Raw genomic sequence first — 23,254 nt, forward strand, 5'->3', positions numbered from 1 at the left:
CTTTTTTTCCTTTCTACCTCATTTTTTCCCCCTTAGTTCTAATTCCTCTTCCCCAATATGACCAATATGGAAATATGTGGAGCACAAATGACCCTGTACTACTTTTACCAGACTCTCAGGCTTCCTGGGGAGGGGGAGGGAAAGGAGGGTGGTAGAAAAATGTGGAAGACCTTGAAACAAAAGAAAACAGAAGGAGAGACCAGAGCAAGGTTGCTCCTCTACCTCCTCTCCACTTTTGTAAGGAAAGGGCCCTTCAGGAAGGTCCTGGAAGTCTCCTAGACAAGGTGCTCTATGGCTCATTTTGTTTAACCCTGAGATTGAAGGGCACTCACCTGGGCTGGGGGGCTGGGGCTCCCAGGGGCCATTCCCTCAGGTTCCAGGCTCCCTGCTTGGTCCGTCCTGGGTCCTCTGCAGACTGAAATGGAAAAGGAGGATCCTGGAGGGGCAGAGGTCTGTCCTTGTCTTCCTGGGCAGGGGGTTGACCTAGAGGGAGTTACAGAGGGTGAGACCCCACAAGGGACAGAGAGAGACTCCAAACTATTATAGAAGGGGGCAGCAGGTTTGGCTCCCTTTCCCCTTTTTCTCCCCACTCCCCTTCAGGAGACAGAGGGAGCTTTGGGATTCCAGAGGGGATGAGGACAATCAGAGGTCCAGGACTCCTCCCACTGACTCCCTGGAGGCTTTCCATCACCTCTCCCAGCACCCCCCACATGTGCAGACACCATCCAGACCACGGACTTCTTGCTTGCCCCAGGAGGGAGGGACAGCTGGCCAAGGGGAGGGCTCTGGCCCTCTGGCCCAGGAATGACCAGGGGAAGCCTGAGACTAAATCCCTTCTGGGAACCAGCTCCTGGAAGGGAGCTGAGGCTCTGGAAGCCGAGGAGGCAGGGCCCCAGGAGTCTGGGGAAGGGGAGCAGGGGGAGGGTCTCAGAGGCCCCCAGCAGGGAGATCAGGATGGCCAGAAGGACTCCAGAGGGACCCTGAGCCTGGGAAAGCTGGAGGACCATGTCCTGAGGTCTGACTAGGAGCTGGGGTAACTCCTGGGACCTTCTGGGAGAGCAGAAGTTTGGGGTCCAGGAGCCAGGGCTGGGAGGGGACCTGCTCCCTTCAGACACTCACCTCTTGGTCAGATGAGCAGGATGAGACCCCAGACAAAGGGCAGCCAGCGGACACCAGGAAGTGGGGGTGCGGGGAAGGGGCGTGGGCTCCAACTGTCTTGAGACCTGCACCCCCCACCCAGAGCTGGTTTCCAGGAGTCAGAGACCTCAGGTCCAGGAAGGCAGAGAGATCTGGGCTCCAAGGGAAGAGGGCAGAGGTTTCTCAGCTAGACAAGTTCTGGCTTCTTCTCAGGCCACTTTAGAGGGATCTCCAAGTCCCCAGAGCCCCACTCAGCCCAGGACCCTTCCTCCTCTTCTCCCCAAGCCGTGCCACCCAAACTTGTGGAAGGCCTTTCTAGAAGTCTCTCCCCACTGGAAGGAGCACTTATCCACTCCAGACTCCACCCATCCTTAAAACTCCACCCAAGCCTGTAGGTCTACCTGGACCCACCCAACAATCTCCTTCAAGAACTGCTGCATCTGTTCCCCCTTCCCTAAGATTTAGACCCTCCTCCTCCTCAGGAGCAGGAATGTCATGATCCCCTTTGGACAGCAGACTGAGGGGAGGTCTTATAGTTTGAGGGTAAACTGAGGGTCCCTCTGTGACCTTTTAGAACTAATGGTCATTTGTCCTAAACTCAATTGGGTGCCAATCTAGTAGGAGTCTTCCATTGTCTGACCTCACAGAGGGGGTGGTCAGAACTGGGTGCAAAATTCACCTAAAATACGATAAGAAGGAGATTTGTTTAAAAAGTGTAAGAATCATAAAAGGGACATTGGAACAAGATGCCCCGGGTCTCTGAATGCCAGGATTGTTGAACTGATCTAGGCAGGAAGGGATTTTCTATGGATAAAGTTTGTAAATGCAGGCAACTGAGCAGAAGGCAACTGAAGGCAATCATTTTAGTTCCAAATCCAAAGTATTATTCATTTTATTCTCCTATGTCTTCCATTTGAAATTTTTGGAAACTCTTGTGTATAAAATGCTGCTAATGAAAAGCTGATTTCTAGAGGGCGATGCAATGATGCCCTCACTAAATTAACCTCTTTAGGTTTTGATGCTGTCAAATGATGAATTTAGCTATTTGAGAGTGTGGTACAATGTTTACAAACTAACTATGTTTTGCTTTAAATCATATTAGGATGATTTATTCTTTGGGAGTGGTACCAAAGATCTGTTAAATTCTCAGTATCTAGAAAGTGTTTTTGTGGAGTTAATAACAGGTTCCTGGGGACTTTCTCTGAGAAAGGTCCTAAAATCTTCCCAGGTCCTTGGAAAGAAGCTGCAATTGTCCAATTCAGATTGAGTAACTCAGCCTCCTCCCAGTTCCCAGGGGTGGGGTGAGAGGGCTGTTTTGAGAGGTTTCTTTTTAACGAAGAAATAATTTTGCTCTGATAGATCCTGTGGCCACTGATGATGTGAATTATAAAACTGAGGAAGGAATAATATTGAAAGAAATGATTATTTTTCCTTATTCATAACCAGTTATTGTTAGTTTAGTTATCAGGAGGTTTTTCCTCTTTTTCCTTCCTCCTTCAGAGACCTCTCCTTGAAGGTCAGATAGTCTGTGGCTAAAATGGGATTAACCCAGTAAATATTCTCCTACATTTTGGGCAGGGCCCACCCACCTGGGAGAGGTGATTTCTGCTGAAATGGCAGAGAATCTACTCAACATGAGCAGCACTAAACTGACTTGGAATGTCTCCTGTCATGCTGGAAGGGCCTTGTGTGGAGGGGCTGGCCGTTTGTGGCCCATGAAGTTTGGAACCAGGCCTGGGCCAGAGTAGTCACCTGAGAAAAGGTGCCTGAGAGGGATTCAGAGAGGAATCCCTGTGGGAAGGCTCCTGGGACCCCAGCAGAAGCAGGGAGACAAATTTGCCTTGCCTCCCTCAGGGACCAGAGCTGGGGCAGGAAGAGACTAAGGGTGAAGAGCCCAAGCTGGTCAAGATACTGGAACGAGAGACAAAGTCAGAAACAAACCAGGGAGGGAGCAGTGGGCAAGGAGGGAAGAAAAGGTGGAGTATGAAAAACTGACCTCATGCTCCCATCATTTTTATTTCTTTTTTTAGGTATTTCAGAAGTGCTTGACATTTGGAATTTTCTGGCAAATATACAGCTTAGTTACTAGATGAAGAAACTGAGGCAACTAGTAAGCACCTGAGGCCAGGTGTGAACTCAGGAAGATGAGCATTCCTGACTCCAGGCTTGGTCCTCTATTCACTGCTACTCCTGGCTGCCCTTTGGCCACCCAACTGCCCTGATGTCCCCAAAACATCAATATTTACCTTCTATTAATTAGCTGCAGAACAGGAAACAATTTCACAGTCCATTCCTATTTGAGAAATCCCCAGGTTTTATGAACTTTCCTTTAGACTCCTCTCTTGAATCACCATTCTCGGTTTACAACTGAGAATCAACTATCCAAAAAAACTGAGCCTCCTCCTTCTGGGAAAAGGTGGACTTGCAGTGAAACTGGGGACTTTCACCCCTCTCTAATGAAACAACCAGAGCTGAACCGAGTTTGATCTCCAAGTGTGGGACTCAGGTGAACTAGAGAAGGGGTGGACAAGAAGGACTAATTATGGGAATTGATGTTGAACTCTTTGTTTTCCTACACAGGAGAAAGATGCTGATAACTCCCATGAACTTTCATTTATCTCTCAGTAAAAAGGGGCATATATAGACTAGGAGCACAGAAAGGAGCTGTCTATAATGGGATAATACAGAACAGTATAATACAGTCAAAAGATAGAGTCAATGGGTGATTAAGGAAAGTGCTGGAAGGAAGGGAAAGGAGAGCAAGAGGGGCCTAAGATATTTTACATAAGATTCAAGAAAAAAGCTTTTTCAATGGAATGGAAAGGGGGAAGGCAAAGGGGAAGCCAAGGGGGAATGAGTGAGCCTCCATTCTCATCAGAAATGGCTCAGAGAGAAAATAACATACACACTTAATAGGGTGAGGAATTCTATCTTTCCCTAGAGAAAAATGAGAAGAAAGGGATGGGGGAGGAGATGATAGAAGAAAGGGAATATTGGGGAGAGAATACTCAGATACAACATACTTCTAAACACCGCCAGGATGAGAGGAGAGAGAGAATAGAATAAGTGAGAGGGAGGAGGAATAAAGCAGTGGGGAAATAAAGCTAGTAACAAAAATTGTGGGGGAAAAATATTGAAGCAACTTCTCTAGTAGCCTTAGTAGGTTTTTATTTTTTTCAAAAAGGCAATGGGGTTAAGTGGCTTGCCCAAGGCCACACAGATAGGTAATTATTAAGCATTTGAGGCTGGATTTGAACTCAATTATTCCTGACTCCAGGGCCAGTGCTCTATCGAATTCACCACTTAGCAGACAGAGCCATTAGAAGCTGAACACAGATTGAAAAATACTTTTGATTTCCTCTCTCACTATTCTTCAGGTTTCTCATCTTTGGGGTGGGGGGAGATTTATGTTTATTTTCACAACAAGTTTATTGCAATAATATAAAATAAAAATGAAGGAAAGAAAGAAAGAAATGAAAGTGAAAATCATACTGAAAATTTATAATTTAGGGGAGGGTAGGTGGTGTAGTGGATAAAGCACAGGCCTTGGAGTCAGGACTACCTGGGTTCAAATCTGGTCTCAGACACTTAATAATCCTAGCTGTGTGGCCTTGGGCAAGCCACTTAACCCCATTTGCCTTGCAAAAACCTAAAAAAACAAAGTGAATTGATTCAGCAACTGGCAAAAGGGTAGTGGTGGGATGGAGGTAAAGGAAGAGCTCTGAGAAAGGACTTGTTCAGATGAGGAGATAATGGAGACCCTGATGGGAACAGAGATCTTACCTCAAACATAACTAGTCATTTTTTTCAGGATATTCATAACATTTTTAGGAGACCAGAGCTCATATTTTAGAATGATGGCATGCCCTAGCAGAGGGTATATGATTTGCCCATTCTTGAGTGTTCCACTGTGGCTTCAAAAGCATCACATAGCATTTAGGAATGAAGATGGAGACAAGTAAGCCACCACTAGAGCTCAAGATGAAGAAGACTTCCACAGCTACCATCGCTTTCCCCTTGGTGCTCTGCTATGTGGGCAAAAATGAGATCCAGACACTACAGAACACTAGCATGCTAAAAGTGATCAACTTGGTTTCATTAAAGGTGTCAGGAAGGTTTCTGGCCAAAAAAACTACAGTGAATGTCCCCAGGGCCAAGAATCCCATGGAGCCCAGGACAAAGTAGAAAGCAATGAGTTAACCTGCATTGCACCTCAGGATGATGTGCTCAGGTTCTGAGTGAAGGTCTGTATCTGGGAAGGGGGGGGGGGGGCGGGGAGAAACCAACCACCAAATACCATAGAGTATTGTTTGGAGCCAGGGTTTCTAAGCTGTTTGACACATTCACAGCAAGAAGACTCAAGACAATCACACTGCCTGATGGACCATTTCCTTCTTCAATATATATAGGGAATCCATGCATACCAATATTTAAAAGTTTATTATTGATTACAATATCTGCTCACCCTAATAGTGGAATGACTATAAAAGAAGGATTTCAGAAAAATTCCTTGAATAAAATAAATTCTGTCCAAAACTCTGTCCAAATTTAACAAGACTGCCTCCCCCAGAGGCATACAAAAGGCTTCAGCATTATGAAATTTCTGGAAAACCCAACACTGGGAATTCCAAGGAGATGTCAGAATATATACAGGGAAAAGAGATACAAGATGGGTCACATAGAATTCCAGGGAAATTAATAGTTTTCCCCCTTACAATACTCAGGAATATATGAAAAAGATGGTGAGAAAATAGTTAGTAAAGTTGACCTATATGTGAATTCTAGCAGACTTAGTTTATTGGGAATGAATAAAAAAATCACAGAAACTGTGGTTTCTACCAACAAGGCCTGAAAGAAAAATTGGTTATTGTAAGAGTTAACAGATGGGTGGACAAGCAAAAAGACCCTCATTATAGATTGTTAAGGAAGTGTATTGAAAAACACTTACACAAAAAATATATAAAAAAATTTCCATTAAAAGAATTGCTTAATTAATAATGTTAAATGAATTAACAATTATACAATGTAGTAATAAATAAGGTAACAGACAGGTTGAGATCATCATGATCTGAGTAGTGGTAAGAAATCAATTAACTATATGATTATTACTTAAATTTGTAACGACATGATTAAAACTTGTAACCATATGAACTATATGATTGATGATGAAAATTGTACACTTTTGTAACCAAGGAAATGATCTCAGCTTGCTCGCTTGAAACATACATGATTCTGAAACTATAAAAATAAATCCAAGCAACTGACAGTCAGGCAACCTGCTCCTGCCTTTACCCACTTGCTGACTCAACTCATTTCGCCAACTTTTATCCCTCCTGTCAGGTTCCAAGGACCTCACAGAGGATGGACCCCCGCAGTTAAAAAGTAAAGGTTGGATGGAGGGGAAGTAAAGGAAAGGAGGGGGTACAGTGTCATGCTGCCACCTTGCTGGAATGGTCTCAAAGCCTATGGACTCAAAAGCAAAACCCTAAGGAGAAGGAATCATCAGTAAAAAAGATACAAATTGAGGGCCTGGAAGACATTCACATATGGGATCATGAGGCCAGAATAGTAGAAGGATTGAAAAAGTTGCAAAAACAAAGTGATGCTTCAGTATAATAAAATGACCTTGTCCTGATGGCAAATTCCAGAGAAGAGATATAATAGATGTCCTAATCAACTGATTTAATGATTCACAGATGTTAATAGTACCAGGACTCTGCCAGACTTCTTTTTCGAGATGGAGAGCTGAACATTTTCTGTAAATCAGAGCCTCACAGACTGCTCCACAGTAATTATTATTTGCAGGATATAAAAGACATTGCCATTCTTGTAACTCTTGAAGACCTGGAAAAATCTTGGATGTAGCCTGAACCAGATAAACACTTAAGCAAAAGAAATAATATAAATTAAAATTTATAATGCCTATTACTAATTTTCTAAGTAAAGATGTATCACAAAATGATCTGTTTTTACTTCAAAGGAAAACCACTGAACTAAGACACAACATAACTAAAGAAAATTAAAATGAGATGAATGATGAGTAAAGAATCATCCACTATTTCTAAAATGTTTGCTAAGCTCCTCTTCCTCCATTTTAGGCGATTGTACTTTTGCCCTAATTAGCACTTTTTGTTAGGCCATTTTGTTCTTGTTTCTGAATAGTCTTAGCTGTGTGTGTGTGTGCACACACTAGCTGTGTACTTCTGGTTCATTTTCCTCATCTGTAACATGAGATGGAGAAGGAAATGGTAGGCTACCCTAGTGTCTTTGGGAAGAAAACGCCTTGTGGGATCACAAAAAAGATATAACTGGAACAAATGAACTTAACATTGTTATTTTTACTTTATCTAAAATTATGTTTACTCCCTCTGTCTTTTTAGAAATATAATTGAAGTGTATTAGACTGTGCAGCTGCTCTTCAACTGTGTGCCTCTCTCAAATTTAGTGCCCCTCTTTTAATCCACATTTTATGGAGTTCTGTTTTCTCATTTATTTGACTTTTCACTTTCGTTTATGCATTTGCCCATCCAATAAATAACCAGGAAAACATAAAGGCAGAAATACAGGGATGGCTAGGTGACTCAGTGGATAAAGCAGTGGCCCTGGAGTCAGGAGTACCTGAGTTCAAATCTGGCCTCAGATACTTCATAATGACCTAGCCATGTGGACTTGGGCAAGCCACTTAACCCCATCTCCTTGCAAAATAAACCTAAAAAATTAGTAAAAGCAGAAATACACTTGAACTAAATTAATTCAACATAACCCAATATTAAAAAAACTAATATATCATGCAAAGTGGACACCAATTTCCTGAGGGCTCCTGTAACCACTGGAAGCTGATTCCCGTTTAAGAGAGAAACAAGAATTGTGATACTAGATATGTTTCTCAAAGGAAGAAATAATAGGAAACAAGGAAAAAGTCTGAATTTACAGTGATATATTTCACTGAAGACACCAAAGAGAATAATTTAGTAGATATACAGATATAAGAAAAAAGCAATAATGTCACAAAAATTCATGATCTCTACTCAACCAAAACATTTTAATTTCCATTTTAAAAATGTATCAATGTAATTTCCCCCAGAATAACATTACAAACCAAAGTCTGAATAATTTAATGCAAAAAATAAACCAAGACTACTATGCAGTATATCAAAACACAAGAAGAAATTGAAAGTCAAAGCAAAACAAACAAGTTCAACTATGTTTTACTGTAAAGTCAAAGACAAATACTTTAAGATTTTAAAATTCCAATGGCCAAAAGAAAGTTTACAAATTTAGAATAAAAAGTTATTGTCACATACAAAGAAAGAGGCTCTACAGATATTAGATATTGAGAACTTTTTAATGACTCAATTTTCTATTACAGTATATTTAGACTTTTATCTCAATGACTTTTTTTGGTAACGTATGGGGCAAGAGGTAGTCTCTTCATGACTTGCATAGATTTTTATTATTATTTTATGATCATTCATCTGCAGCAACACCTCCATCACCATCACCATCATCACTGACTCCAATCATCACATAATCATCAGCATCATGAATAATAGGAAAGAAATGATCATGAGATGGGCGGTTGTAAGTAGGAAACACATAATGAGAGAAGGAAAAAAAAATTCCAGTATATTCTACCTATATATCTCATGAAAGAATTCATCACTTGAGAGTGGGTCATAATTTAAAAAAAAAGTACAAGTGGTCCAAATCTAAAAGAAGTAACAGCAATATTTTCAAAGAGGGGAATCAAAATATGGACATTATCAGTTTTGATTCTGTGAAGACCATGAAGAAAACGAATAATGCAAGCAGAAAGACAATGTTTCTATAAAAATATTTACAATAAAGGAAAAAGGAAATTTCAACAGGAGAATTTAAATTATTTTGGTAAAAATACAGAGACAACAAAACAAACAGTTCCCATCAATTGATAGGAATAATGGTCAGTGAAACTTTATTAAATATTTTACTGGATGATAGAAATGAAGAGGTAAATACATAATTAGAAAAAGGATGAAATGATAATGACAATAAAATTCCAAAATGTTTAAAAATGAGAGAAATTGCTTAAGATGGTTGGAAGGGGAGGGGAGGAAGCCATTCACCATGAGATTGCCTTAATATGTCTAAGTAAAAAGAATTGAAATACTAAAGTTCTATCTTTAATGAGACTTTTGTTAAAAAAAAATTCTAATTAGGAAAAGAAAAGAATTAAAAACAAATGAATCATGATACAAACAAGAGATCTAACTTAACATAGTAATTGATTGAATAATCTACATACATATATATATTTGCTTACGAAGCATTACTTTAGATTATAATATTAGCGTGTGCTATATCATATTATCCTAATGTATTATATCATATTAAATTACCTTCTAACTTTGTGTCATCATATCATATACCATATAATAGCATCTTGTATATCACATATTACATTATTTATTTTTAAATTTTGTTGTGTACTACCTTGTTATAATTAAAGAAGCTTAATCAGTGAGATTCTTATTCAGAAAAAAAGTGTGGCTTGTGGGATAAGGAAAAATAAATCTGTCCATCAGTTCAGGAGGAAGTGACTTCAAATCCAGCCTCAGACACCTAATAATTACCTAGTTGTGTGACCCTGGGCAAGTCACTTAACCCCATTGCCTTGAATTCACATACTTACCTGTCTGATTGGAAATCTCTCCCTCTGGGAAGGGTATACAGTCAGAGCAACAAATGGGATCTCCTTCACAGACTGATTCCTAAAATTCAGAGTCACATCTCTCACTGTACACAGCACTGGGAGTCTGGACAAGAAATAAACTCATTGAAAGATCATGGCATTCAATCAATCTAGAATGTCCATAGAGGTACAGGGATTGAGGATATTGTGAGGCTTTAAATATTGTAGAAGTTCTAGTGAAGTAAAACCTAGGCTGGGGGGTGGAGCCAAGATGGTGACAGGAGAGGACCTTCTCTCAGTTGCTCTGGAGCAAAATTTATAAACTAAGGACTCTAACTACAATTTCGAGAGACAGAACCCACAGAGGGATCCAGTGAGGCAATTCTCCAACCCAAGGTAACTTGGAAAAGCTAGGAAAGGTTGGGCTCCACGAGGGTGGCCCACCAGAGCAAAGGAATTTCAGCCTCCCAGAGGCAGCCCCAGGGAACTGGGAGCCATGGCTCACAGCTGGGGGGGGGGGGGCAGTTTACTGACTTACACCCAAGGAAGCACCAGGCAAAACTTTGGGGAACAGTGGAGGACCTCTGCCAGAGAGAGCACATGAAGCCCAGCCCTCAGGGCACAAAGCCAGCAGCCTGGCCAAGGCAGAACAGATCCAGGAAACAGAAGAAGGTGGAGCCAGTAAGCAGAAGCCTCCAGGGCATGAGCCCATTGAGCCTAGGGAGAGTGAAGAGAGAGACTGAAGAGCTTTGTCCTCTGCCCCTGAAGCAGGATTCTGGGGTTCTGACCATATTCAGATCCTGATCGCAGTCTAGGCCCTCCAAAAGAACAGCAGGTCCGCCCCACCTCAGCCCCGTGGCAGAAGGGGGATGCCTATGGTCATTCACAGAGAGAAGGAAGACAGAGCCTCACACACTGAGATCCTTGTGGGGGTGTCCTAAAAGCTCAGGAAGCACCCCAAAACCAGGCCCCAGCTAGGAAAATGAGTAATCAGAGAAAAAAGAGGAACATAGTTGAAAGATACTTTGCCTGTGACCCCAAGTAGGATGAAAATACTCAGTCTGAAGATGAGGAGGTCCAAGCTCCTGCATCTAAAGACTCCAAGAAAAACAGAAATTGGGCTCAGGCCATGACAGAGCTCAAAAACGACTTTGAAAATCAAGTGAGGGAGACAGAAGAAAAACTGGGAACAGAAATGAGAGAGATGAAGGAAAAACATGAAAATGAAGTCAGTAGCTTAGTCAGGGAGATCCAAAAAAATGCTGAAGAAAATAACATGTTAAAAACAAGCATAGGTCAAATGGATAAAACAGTTCAAAAAGTTATTGAGGAGAAGAATGCTTTAAAAAAGCAGAATTGGCCAGATGGAAAAGGAGATAAGAAAGCTCTTTGAGGAAGCTCTCTTTGTTCTTCAGACAAAGAATAGAACTCAGGGAGATTGATGATTTTACCATAAATCAGGACTCAATACTTCAAAACCAAAAGAATGAAAAGTTAGAAGAAAATGTGAAACATCTCATTGAAAAAACAACTGATATGGAAAACAGACTTAGGAAAGATAACTTAAAAATTATTGGAATAGCTGAAAGTCATGATCAGCAAAAGAGACTAGACATCATTTTCAAGGAATTACTACAGGAAAATTGCCCTGATATCCTAGAAGCAGAGGGCAAAATAGAAATGGAGAGAATCCACCAATCCCCCCGAGAAAGATCCAAAAAAAAACCCACCCAGGAATATTATAGCCAAGTTCCAGAACTCCCAAGTCAAAGAGAAAATATTACAAGCAGCTAGAAGGACACAACTCAAAATATCATGGAGCTGCAGTCAGGATCACACAGGGCTTAGCACCAACTACATTAAAAGCTTGTAGGGCTTGGAATCTAACATTCAGGAAGGCAAAAGAGCTTAGAATGCAACCGAGAATCAACTACCCAGCAAAAGTGAATGTCCTCTTCCAGGGGAAAAAGATGGATTTTCAACGAACCAGGGGAATTTCAAATATTCCTGTTGGAATGGCCAGAGCTGAACAGAAGGTTTGACCTTCAAATACAAGACTCAGGTGAAGCATAGAGAGTGGAGGAGAAGAGGAAAATATGAGGGACTTAATGATGATGAACTGCATGTATTCCTGTATAGAAAAATGATACTGATAATACTCATATGAACCTTCTAATTTAAGAGAGCAGGTAGAAGGAGCTTTTACAGATGTAGCATAGGAGAAAACTTAATTTGAAGATATATTGTGTTATAAAAATGGAGTCAATAGAAAAAAGGGAAATGTAATGGGAAAAAGAAAAAAGAAAGGAGGAATAGGCTAGGATATTTCATATAATAAGATTTTTATTTATTACAATGAGCTATTGCTATGATATGGAAGGGGAGAGGCAAGGGGGAATGAGGAAATCTTCACTCTCATCAGGGGTGGCTAGGAGAGGAAACAGCATATACACTCAATGTATAGACATCTGTAGTAAGAAGGAGAGAAGGAGAGAAGGGGGATGGGGGAAGTGGGGGATGTGAGTGATGGAGGATAGGATGGACTATGGGGTGAAAGTGGTTGATATAACACATTTTCTTTTTTTACTTCTCTCAAGGGGCTAGGATTGGATGGCCTGTCCGGGACCATAGGGCCAGGTGGATGCTGGGCAAGGGGTCATATGTGGTTTGGGGCCTCTTGGCCCCAGGGCTAGGGTTCTGTCTGCTGAGCAACAACCCTACAGCAGAGACAGAGTGAAAGGAGAGAGAAAATATAGTTCATGGTAGTAGAGAAGTATGAATGGAAGGAGTTGCAATCAGCAATGGCAAAGGAGGAAAAATATGGAAGTAACTTTTGTGATGGACTTATCCTAAAGAATGTGATCCACCCACAACAGAGCTGGTGGTGTTGGCATACAGACGGAAGCACATTTATTATTATTATTTATTATTTATTTATTTTTTGTTATTAATTTCTGGGGTGTGTTGCAGGGCAAATGGGACTGGGTGGCCTGCCTGGGGCTGCACAACTAAATGATTGTTGGGTGTCTGAGGCTGGATTTGTACCCAGGTGCTCCTGGCTCAAGGGCCAGTGATCTGTCTGCCACCCAGACACCCCTACTATTATCATTACTATTTTATTTTATTTTGGGTATTATTTTTTATTTTTGTAGGGCAATGGGGTGGGGGTGGCTTGCATGGGGTCACACGGCTAGGTGATTGTTGGGTGTCTGGGGCCGGATTTGGGCTCGGGTGCTCCTGGCTCCAAGGCTGGTGCTCCATTTACTGCGCCACCTGGCCATACCTACTATTATTATTATTATTATTATTTTTATTTTTCTCTCCTCTTTACTTTATTGCTCATGCAGGTCTATATTTTCTTGGGGGGAGGGGGTATTAAGTTTACTCTTAAACAAGTATATTTTAATATATTAAAAAGCATTATTTGTACAAAATAAGAATGAATAAATAAATAAATGAATAAAAAAACAACCCTGGTCTAGGTTTCTGGGGATGCAACCCCCACCCTCAGCCAAGAATAAGTGAAATATTACTATAAAATAGTACCTTAAGAATACCACTAACATTAAGCTGATTAACAGAATTTCTTTCTGAAGGTTAGATTTTAGGTGGGGCAGGAAGAAACTCAGTGAATTCAAAACATTGGAAGGAGAAGGGAGAGCTTTCTGAGAATGTGAAGCAATCAGTGAAAAGAGAGGACTAGGGAAATGGAAAGTCTTATATGAGGAATATCATGTGGACTGGGGGAGCTGGGGTCCTAGCATCTATAAAAGTGATTAAGGTATAAGAAGACTATAAAGACAGTAACCTGATGAGTAGTGATGGGCTTTTCAATGCAGATGAAGCATTTCATTTTTTGATCTTGGACTTAAGAAGGAGGTATAGGAATTCATCTGAAGAGTAGGTGACATAAATAGGAGTTAGGAAGATCATTTTAAGAACTGAGAGGAGGATTTACCAGAATAGGGAAAGAAACCACCTTTAGAAACTTTCATTAAAGCTAATTATAAAGAAGGTGGACAAATCAAATATAAAAATGACTTGTAAATTTACAACTAGATGAGAATAAATTTGAAAAAAATGAATGATCAGCAGAGACTGGGGAAGCTAAGTGGCACAGAGGATTCATTTTTGAACTTAAACACAAAGCTAGAATTAAAATATCATCTCAGACATTAGTTTAATGAAATAAAGAATATTTTGCAAAAGTTTTCTGCCTCAGTTTCCTCATCTCTGTAAAATGGGGTATAATAACATTTCTGCCAAGAAAAGCTATGAGGATCAGCTTCAATAAAATATATAAAGTAATTCACAAAGCTGATCCAGGTAGATTAGGAGAAAACTGTTTTTTAAATTTAATGTGAAAAACAAAAATTTTAAAAACATAAAATATTGAGAACAAATTCAATCTACCAAACTAATTATATCAAACAATTTTTGTCCTTAACCCTGATAATAGAAGCATGAGTGAGAAAGAGAGATATTTACATACATGGATATATATGAATATATAAATGGATATATATATGAATATATTAATAAAAATAGGAAAGAAAAGTGTTTGAGTACTCTGAAGTTCAGAGTGTGTTTCTAGGGGTGGCTTATTGGAGAAGTTGCTTCTTTTTTTTTTTAAAGGTTTTTGCAAGGCAATGGGGTTAAGTGGCTTGCCCAAGGCCACACAGCTAGGTAATTGTTAAGTATCTGAGGCTGGATGTGAACTCAGGTACTCCTGACTTCAGGGCCAGTGCTCTATCCTATCTGCCCCCAAGAAGTTGCTTCTTATATAGGATTTTAAACAGAATTATTGAGACATTAAAGGAAAAGCCAAAAAATGGATAAATTCTACTTTGTTCACAGAAATGTGTTAAAAGTAACTTTCTAGTCAGCCTCTTTCCCCCCCAAAAAATTATTTCTTAAAAAGACAATAAAACCAAAGCTTACTGAAAGTCATTCAGAGAATACTCAGTATGAGTGAAGAAACACTTCCAAAGATGTACCAGGGTCGTATCATATATAATTAAAAGGAAAAATCCTCCTACAATAAGGTCCCCATCTCTATCATGGGTGGGACCCAAATTTCTTTTGTGGAAGCAGAGAGGAGATTCTTTATGCTCCACAGACTGAAGAAGGTTCAGCATCAAAATGAGGAAAAAATGCAAGAACAAAAGAGACATTTCTGAAATTTTTAACAAATAGATAAATAACAGCAAGAGAAAAGTAGGGGTACACTGAAAACCAGACCTAGTCAGTCATACTAGGGTTGTGAAAAACACCTAAGGTGAAACTGTTCTGCAGGCAAATGTGGATTTCCTCTACAAAATCGGAATTCCTCTGTCTTTCCCTTCACCTGCAAAGACAAAAGGGAAATGATTCAAACCCTTGCCCAAGACAAGGGAAATGAGGGAGAATCAGGGGCCACTTATAAGGATTGCATAGTGCTTAATCATTGCTATAGGCATATTTATTTTAAGGATGCTTCACACCTTCCCCTCCCACCCCAAATGGAATCAGAATGAACCAAGTCAATGGGTGCTCTGAGACCATCTCTCTTTGGGACTTGGCAATTGCACCTGAGTTCCCATGTCTCAGTGATAAACATATTTGCTCTTTTCTCTTTCTCTGTTCAGGTATTCTCAGCAGAGTGGACTAGAGAAGAAGGGAAGGATGCCAAGAGATTTTTCTTGAGTTGTGCTTGTGTTCAGGACTGTGTGACCCTGTGTCAACAATCTGGGTTTCTGCAAAGACTGTGGAATTGATAGAGGTTACATCAGCTAGAAGTCAGTGTGAGATGACAAAGTCAGAATATCAATGACAATGACAAAGTGGAGGATTTGTTCAGCCCATGCTTCACACATTGTTGTCCTAGGAATAGGAAGCATGGAAATCTTCATGCTCTTGGGGTCCAGGATTAATATCTGCAAGTCCTTTTCTCAATCTAGATCTAATACAGGGTCATTTCCACAGTTTGTCCACCAGCCCACATGGACTGTTCAAAATGATACCATTCTTAGAAAGAATTCTAACTGACAGACGGTATGGATGGGTCTTTCTCATAATACTTGGATGAATAGAAGCACTCTAATCTATTGACTTTGTTTTATTATTACTTGTGTCTTAATATCATTAACTTCACCCTTGCCAATTTTACTTTAAAAGCAGATGTTTTCTTAACTTTTAGAATCTCTTCATTTTTTTGACTTTCTTTTCATAGGTTTATTTTCTCCATCTCTCATTTCATAATTAAAGTCCTAAAGTCCTTTTTATGCTCTTCTATATTTCTTTCAGAAATTCAGAGTATTTGACATTGAAGCTGAAACTGATTGTTTAAAACATTACAAACTGGGGCCGGCACAGTGCATAAAGCACCAGCTCTGGAGTCAGGAGTACCTGGGTTTAAATCCAGTCTCAGACATTTAATAATTACCTAGCTGTGTGGCCTTGGGCAAGCCACTTAACCCCATTTGCCTTGCAGAAATATGAAAAAAAAGTTGCAAACTTCTTCAGAATACGAACCCAGAACTCTCCCAAATGGTCTACCTTTAGTCAGATTCCTTCTCTTTTGTTTACTTATTAAGATTAATTTTATACTGTTATTAAAGTCAGATTCTCTCCCAAGGTGTAGGAAATTACTTCTCAGGCTCTAAATTGTTCTCATTGCTGCTTTCTGAGCTCTCTCTGTGGTATGAATCTTGTACATTCTTCTCTACCTCTGAGCCGTGACTAGGGCCTCCAATCATGCTATCACGGCAGAAGCTCTGGCTGGAAACTTCAGCTCACTCTGCTTCTCTGGAAACAAAACCAGAGTCTACTCTCCTGCAAGGGTCCATGGCCAAGGCTTATGTTCCCTGCTGCTACAATACTTACTGGGCAGGTGTTCACTTCTGCTTGCCTACATCACAGCTCAGCACTCCATCTTTTCAGAACAACTGGCTCTGGAATCTAGTTCCATGCCAGGGGGAGGATATGTCAATCTGTCTCTGCTCAGCAGTAGCCAGCGAATCATGACTGGGAGATATGAGGACTAAAAGTATTTACAAGGAGATATATAACATTTTCTCATGTGCTGTTCTACTCAGGCCAATAGTATATGTAATTGATATTCTTCAGAATTTCCAGATTGCTGCTAGTGAAATTTTTATTTTTAAATGATTTATTTTAATTTAGAAAGAGAAAGCATTATTCTGGGAACATGTTAGAGTAATAGATCATCTTAATAGTTATTCCCTTATACACTAGAAATAACCAATAAAAACATCTGGCCCCATAAAGTTACAATAGGAAATATTTTTCTAAGAGGATCACTTGAGGATAAATAATTGAAGGCCAACACACCAACATAACACTGATGTTCCCACCTTCGCTCATCCTTTTAGAATGACCCAATTTATTAATACTTTATTAATGAAAATTTTGTCCTGGTTACTTCAGATTTGTGTTTTTATTTTGTTTTGTTTTTATTAGAACAAGATTAAGATTTTTTTCTTTTTGAACAATGTATAAAGAGACAGCCTTAACTCCTCCTTATTTCAATTAATACTTGAAAATAGTACTTGTGAAAACAAAATAGTACAGTCGAATAAAAGAGGTGATTGTTTTCCAAAATTCCAATCCAGTAAGCAAGAAAAAAGACTCTAAGGCTCTCCAAGTCTTTGTTATTTATTAAGGATTTTGGGGTCTCTCATTGATTGGGTCCAAGATCTTTCTCAGAATCAGTACTTCTCCTTGGGTTAATGCAACTTTCATGCCTTTGAGAGAGCACTGAAAATAGAGTGAGGCAGTACATGTCCATGATTGATAGAGAAGAGAAATAGGGAAACACTGTTTGGCTGAACACAGGTTCATCAGTCATCATTTTCCATATCCTTTTGAGTCATTAATTCCATATCAGGGTTTCTGCAGGTAAAAAACGGATTCCACTTGCCACCTCAATAGAGGTTTTCCTGGGATGTCAACTTTCTGTTGATTTGGTAAGCAATATCCTAGGAGTTAAGTAAATGGTGATCAAAAAGAAATGCCAAAGGGTAGCAATGGTGATGATTCACAGGAGTGAGGGGTGCTTGTACTGCCATAAAAAGCTCCAAGTTTAATGCAATATAATTCTATATAACAGCCATATTTATATATTCTATAATCTACAATGATATCACTAATACATAGCGTCAATGACACTAATATAAAAGAGGTCGTTTGGTGCTATCTTACAAAATTCTTTTTAAAAGATATATTTAGATTCAGATTTCACCTGAAAAAGGGCAAAACACCTTCTCAAGTCAAGAGATAATGGAGAGTCTTCCATAAATATCTGTCTCTTCTGAGGAAAGGGAAAACATGTCCCAGGGAAGGCAGGTCTGCTGGAAAGGCAATGGGAGGCTCTTAGTCACAGCACAGTTCAGGTCCCTGCTCAGTAACTTAGTGGTGCAGGAAGACAGCAGTGAGGTTCCTATACTAGATGAGAAGATAAAGTCTGGGCCCTGGGGACTGTGCAGATGGGACTGGATTGGGAATGAAGATCTACAGAGGCAAAGCCTAGGCATAAAGGAGGAAACAAAACTCTGCATTAGCAATGCCTGGGAGTCATTGGCAACACTTTGGCACACAATGAGCCAAGGACTCGATCCTGATCCCAGCACATAAAGCTTGGGCTATGCCTTTGGTACAGGATTGGATAGTGCTTAATCTAAATGAACAAAAAATAAACAAGAAGAGTGCCAGTGAAAGAAAGGTACTATTCAGTTAGAGTCAATAAAATGCTATCTCAGAAGAGAAAAGCAATGACAAATTGACTTCTTGTGAAGCCTCAAAGGAATTTGTGGAATGGACTCAAATCCAAAACCCCTTGGAAAAGCTCAGAAAGGATTTTAAAAACCAAAGAAGAGAAAAGAAATGAGAGCACATTGGACGCAAATGTATATGTACAATAATCATTAGATTGTCCTTTGCTTGGGGAGGGGGGCAGGGGGAAGGTTTAAGAAAATTAAACAATATGCATGTTGGTTGGTTCTTGTCATTCTCTATTTTTTTTTTGGCTTTTGGCACAGCAATGAGGTTAAGTGCCTTGCCCAAGGCCACACAGCTAGGTAATTATTAAGTGTCTGAGACCAGATATGGACTCAGGTACTCCTGACTCCAGGCTCAGTGCTCTATCCACTGCACTACCTACCCGCCCCACTTGTCGTTCTCTATTGAAGAAAACCCCAATGACATCCCTATGTTTGAGACAACTTACATTGTGACCTACAGTGACTGATAAGATCAATATGAGCTCTGAATGCTCTACCACAGATTGGGCACAAATAGTTCATGTGAACACCTGGGGTGGGTACTGTAAACTTACTGATGTCACATTTCCTTTGAGCTGCTTCAATTCTGCCCTCCTCATAGAGTGCAGCCCCCTCACTGATGATGCTGCCATGCCATGCTGGGAAGTCCTGTATCAGTTTCCCATGCTGTTCAATCAAGTTTAAAGTTCTTCATGAAGACATTCAGGTTGTCTCGGTATCCCTTCTTCTGATCTCCCCATGTGTGCTTGCCATGTGAGAGTTCTCTATGAAATAGTTTCTTTGAAATTATAAATCAGGGAAAAGTCCTACATGTTCCAAAATATGCATAGCAGCTCTTTTTGTAGAGCCAAAGAATTGGAAATTGAGGGGATGCCCAGTGATGGGGGAATGGCTAATTAAGTTATGGTACATGAATACTATGGGATGCTTTTGTTCTATAAGAAACCATAAATGGTCAAACTCTAGAGAAGCATGGAATGACTTGCAGGATCTGATGCTGAGAGAAAGGAAGAGAGTCAAGAGAACAATGTACACATCAAGAACATTATGAGATGATCAACACTGATGGAAGCAGCAGTCCAGAGAGTTCGGACAACTGCATTAGTTTGGCTAAGGAAAATATTATAGTCATCCAGGGGAAGAAAAACAAAAACACAAACAAACACACACACACACACACACACACACACAAACACACACACAGAAAGAAACCATCCTTCTGAATCTGATGAACACTTGCATGCAAACAGAATATTATGCACCAGCTTGATCCGGTCTTATAGCCTTTTCATTTTTATGAATTTTTCATCAGTGTTGTAATTGACCTCAAGGTTCCTTCATCCTCCAAATGACAGTATTTCATAATATGGTTGAAATCATCATACTAAAAAGTATGAGAACAATGACACATCAGCTCCCCAGAGAGCATCCACAGGTTGACAGTGCTGAGGGGTGGACAGTGCTGAGGGGTGGGTCAGGGCTGAGAGATGGACAGTGCTGACAGGTGGACTGTGCTGAGAGGTGGACAGTGCTGAGAGGTTGTTCAGAGCTGAGACGTAGACAGTGCTGAGGGGTGGACAGTGCTGAGGGGTGGGTCAGTGCTGAGAGTTGGATGGTGCTGAGAGGTGGAAAGTGCTGAGAGGTAGGAAAGAGCTGAGAGGTGGACAGTGTTGAGAGGTGGGTCAGGGCTGAGAGGTGATCAATGGCCCAAACCTCCATCTAGGGAGAGCGTTGAGGACACTCCTTTTAATGGAAGATTCCCAGTTACCTGGGGAATGGTGTTACCCAGGAAAAGCCAGTTCTGAGCATTCTCCAGCATGATGTCCTTGTGCAGCTGCTTCTGAGCATTGTCCACACTCCTCTGGGGTGAAGTCCACAGCCACATCCTTGAATGACACCACCTCCTAAAACATCCACATGCAGACAACTTAGAGTTGAGGCAGGCTTCAGAATTGATCCAGGTCAATGCTCATCAATGTACAGGAAACTGAAGCAAAGAGAGGAAATTGCCCACAGGTTGTACCCTTTATAAGAATCAGAGCCAGCACAGGGAACTATAATCTTGAAAAGTCCAAGGGTGTATTGGAAAAAGCAATGGATATTTAGAGTTGAAATAAAATGGAGAAATATTCTTCTGTGGAATGCTAATCTCTTTAGAAGGAAAGTGATGTGTTCACTCAGAAAGATATGAAGATTACTGGAGGAAAACAAAGAACTGTAAGAAATGTTAGATTAAGGAAATTTCAGGAAGAGCTTGTGAGGGGCAGCAAGGTGGTACAGCGGATAGAGCACTGGCCCTGGATTCAGGAGGATCTGAATTCAAATTTGACCTCAGACACTTAATAATTTCCTAGCTGTGTGACCTTGGTAAGTCACTTAACCCCATAGCTCTAAACAAATAAAATTTTCAAAAAAGGGTTTTTGAGAAGCTATAGCAATGCTGCATTTTGTGGGGATAAAACATTTCCTATGGTCACTAAAGAGAAAAAATATCAAGATATTTTCCTCATAGTGAAAAAATGTGGACAAGATAAAAACATGAGGATTCTTTATTTTGTTCATTTTGGGATTTTTGCAAGGCATAAGGGTTAAGAGAATTCCCTAAGGTCACACAACTAGGTAATTATTAAGTGTCTGAGGCCAGATATGAACTCAGTTCCACTTGACTCTAGAGCTAGTGCTCTATCCACTGTGCAAGCTAGCCATCCCATTTGGTGGCTTTCCAGAGGTTAGGTGATGCAGGGAAGAAAATGGAGGCTCTAAAGAAAAAAAGTTCATATTCCTGAGCTCATTTTTAGTCTCAGACACACCCCCATTTTGCCTCAATTTCCTCACTTGTAAAATGAGAAACAGAAGAATATGGCAAACTATTCTGGAGTCATTGCCAAGAAAACTCCAAAAGGGGACATTAAGAATTGAATATGATTGAAACAGGTGAACAATAATCAGTTATCAGTATCCCACTTTGAGCTATCAGTTCAACCCTGGGAGTTTAAACCCAATTTCTACCAAACCCACTTTCTAGTTTTCCCCCGATGTCTTTTTCAAAGGGGAAATTCTTCCCCTGCATGTTGATTTTCGTGAGTTTATATCCAGTTCTGAGTCACTGCATCCACTTGCTTCTTTTATTTTCTTATCTAGTTTGCTCCCTTTCAACTTACATGAACTGATGAGGAGAGAAATGAGTAGAACCTGGAGAACCATTTGCAGTAAGTATTATCCAAATGTAATGATCACATTAAAGTAAAGGAAAAGATGAAGCAAGTAGCCCAGTCAGTAACAATCCAAAACAGCAGATGTCTCTGGTACAGGACAATGGAGACGTCTCTCACCACCAAGAGACCTTGTGGCCTCACTGCTAGGATGGAAGGTCATCTCCATTAACCATGGGCTTGTGGGACTGGATTCCTTTTCCTAGTTACTTTTCTTTGTCAAAAGAGACAATTCAGACTGAAGAAAGCTTTGTTTCCATCTGAAATGGCATTGATATTAAGACACACTGTGCCTGGAGCATAAGTCCGATTCAATATTACATAATTCAATAAAGAGTATTTGCAATAAGCTTAATGGAAATGGATTCCACCCACATTTCCAGGTTTTATTTTGGCTGTTACCATGAGACAATATTGTAGGAGAAAAGCCTTAGAAAAATTGGTGGTTGTCCTTTGTGGAGGACCAAAATAACATTAGAGACAAGTTGCAATGTGTCGGTGCTGATTACACCAATATAACTTTGGAATACTCTCTCAGGTTCTGCACAAAAATTCATGCAAAGACCTGGGGTGGAATCTCTAAGTGTGAGCATCTTGAGCTATGTTGTTTTTTTGAGCTACTTCAGATCAGATTTTATGACCTTGCCTGAAGAGAAGGTTCCCAAAGCATTTGGTTCATTTCCAAAGAACTTCCCAGAGTAGAACTGAGATTTTTTTTTCTTTTCCAAACAGTAAGTTATTATTATTATTATTATTATTTTTAACACAAAATATATGCAGTTATTTAGCATTTTTTAGAGTTTAGAACCACATTCTCTACCAGCTTGATTCTTCAAATCACAGCATCCAGTTGAAAAGAGGAGTGGATTTCTAGGAGTGGTCAGACTTTTGAAAAGTCTGGAAAGACCTGCATGCACTGAGATTGAGTGAAGGAGGCAGAACCACTGTATACATTAACAGCTACATTGGGTGATGATAACCTAGGGTGGCCCCATTTTTTCCCAGGTGTTCAGTGATAAAGGACAATCCCGAGTCTGTTATAGACAATGCCATCCATACAGATTAACATAAAAAAGTATGAATGAAAAGGAAAGCATATTATGTTTTTTTAAATTTCTTTTGCATGTTCTCCTGTCCCCCACCCCTTAGTTCTTATTACACAGGGGTGACAGCACTGAATTAGGAGAATGGGAGTACCAATCTGACCTCAAGACATTTAACACGTACTAAGGTACATGACTTTGGGCAAGTGACTTAACCCTGATTGCCCATCATCCAAGGACATCTCCAGTCACCTAGATCCATATCTGGTCTTTGAATTCAGATGGCTCTGGGGAAGAAAGTGAGGTTGGTGACTTAGCACAGCCCCCCGCCCCGACTCAAATACAGTTCATGTGTTTGTCATGGCCTCACCTCCCTAATGTCATAGTCTTCTTCAAGAAAGAAGGACAAAG

The 23,254-nt window shown here is 40.3% G+C and overlaps 1 protein-coding gene across 1 annotated transcript in view; it reads right to left on the reverse strand.

Moving 5' to 3' along the window:
* The window catches only part of LOC141510012 (uncharacterized), a 62,190-nt gene that overhangs the window by 16,936 nt on the left and 22,000 nt on the right, over positions 1-23,254 (reverse strand). The window contains 1 exon segment of the mRNA XM_074219953.1: positions 22,998-23,001. Coding sequence (XP_074076054.1) covers positions 22,998-23,001 — 4 coding nt within the window.

This window comes from Macrotis lagotis, chromosome 1 (genome assembly GCF_037893015.1).
Source record: "Macrotis lagotis isolate mMagLag1 chromosome 1, bilby.v1.9.chrom.fasta, whole genome shotgun sequence".
NCBI classification, from domain to species: domain Eukaryota; kingdom Metazoa; phylum Chordata; class Mammalia; order Peramelemorphia; family Peramelidae; genus Macrotis; species Macrotis lagotis.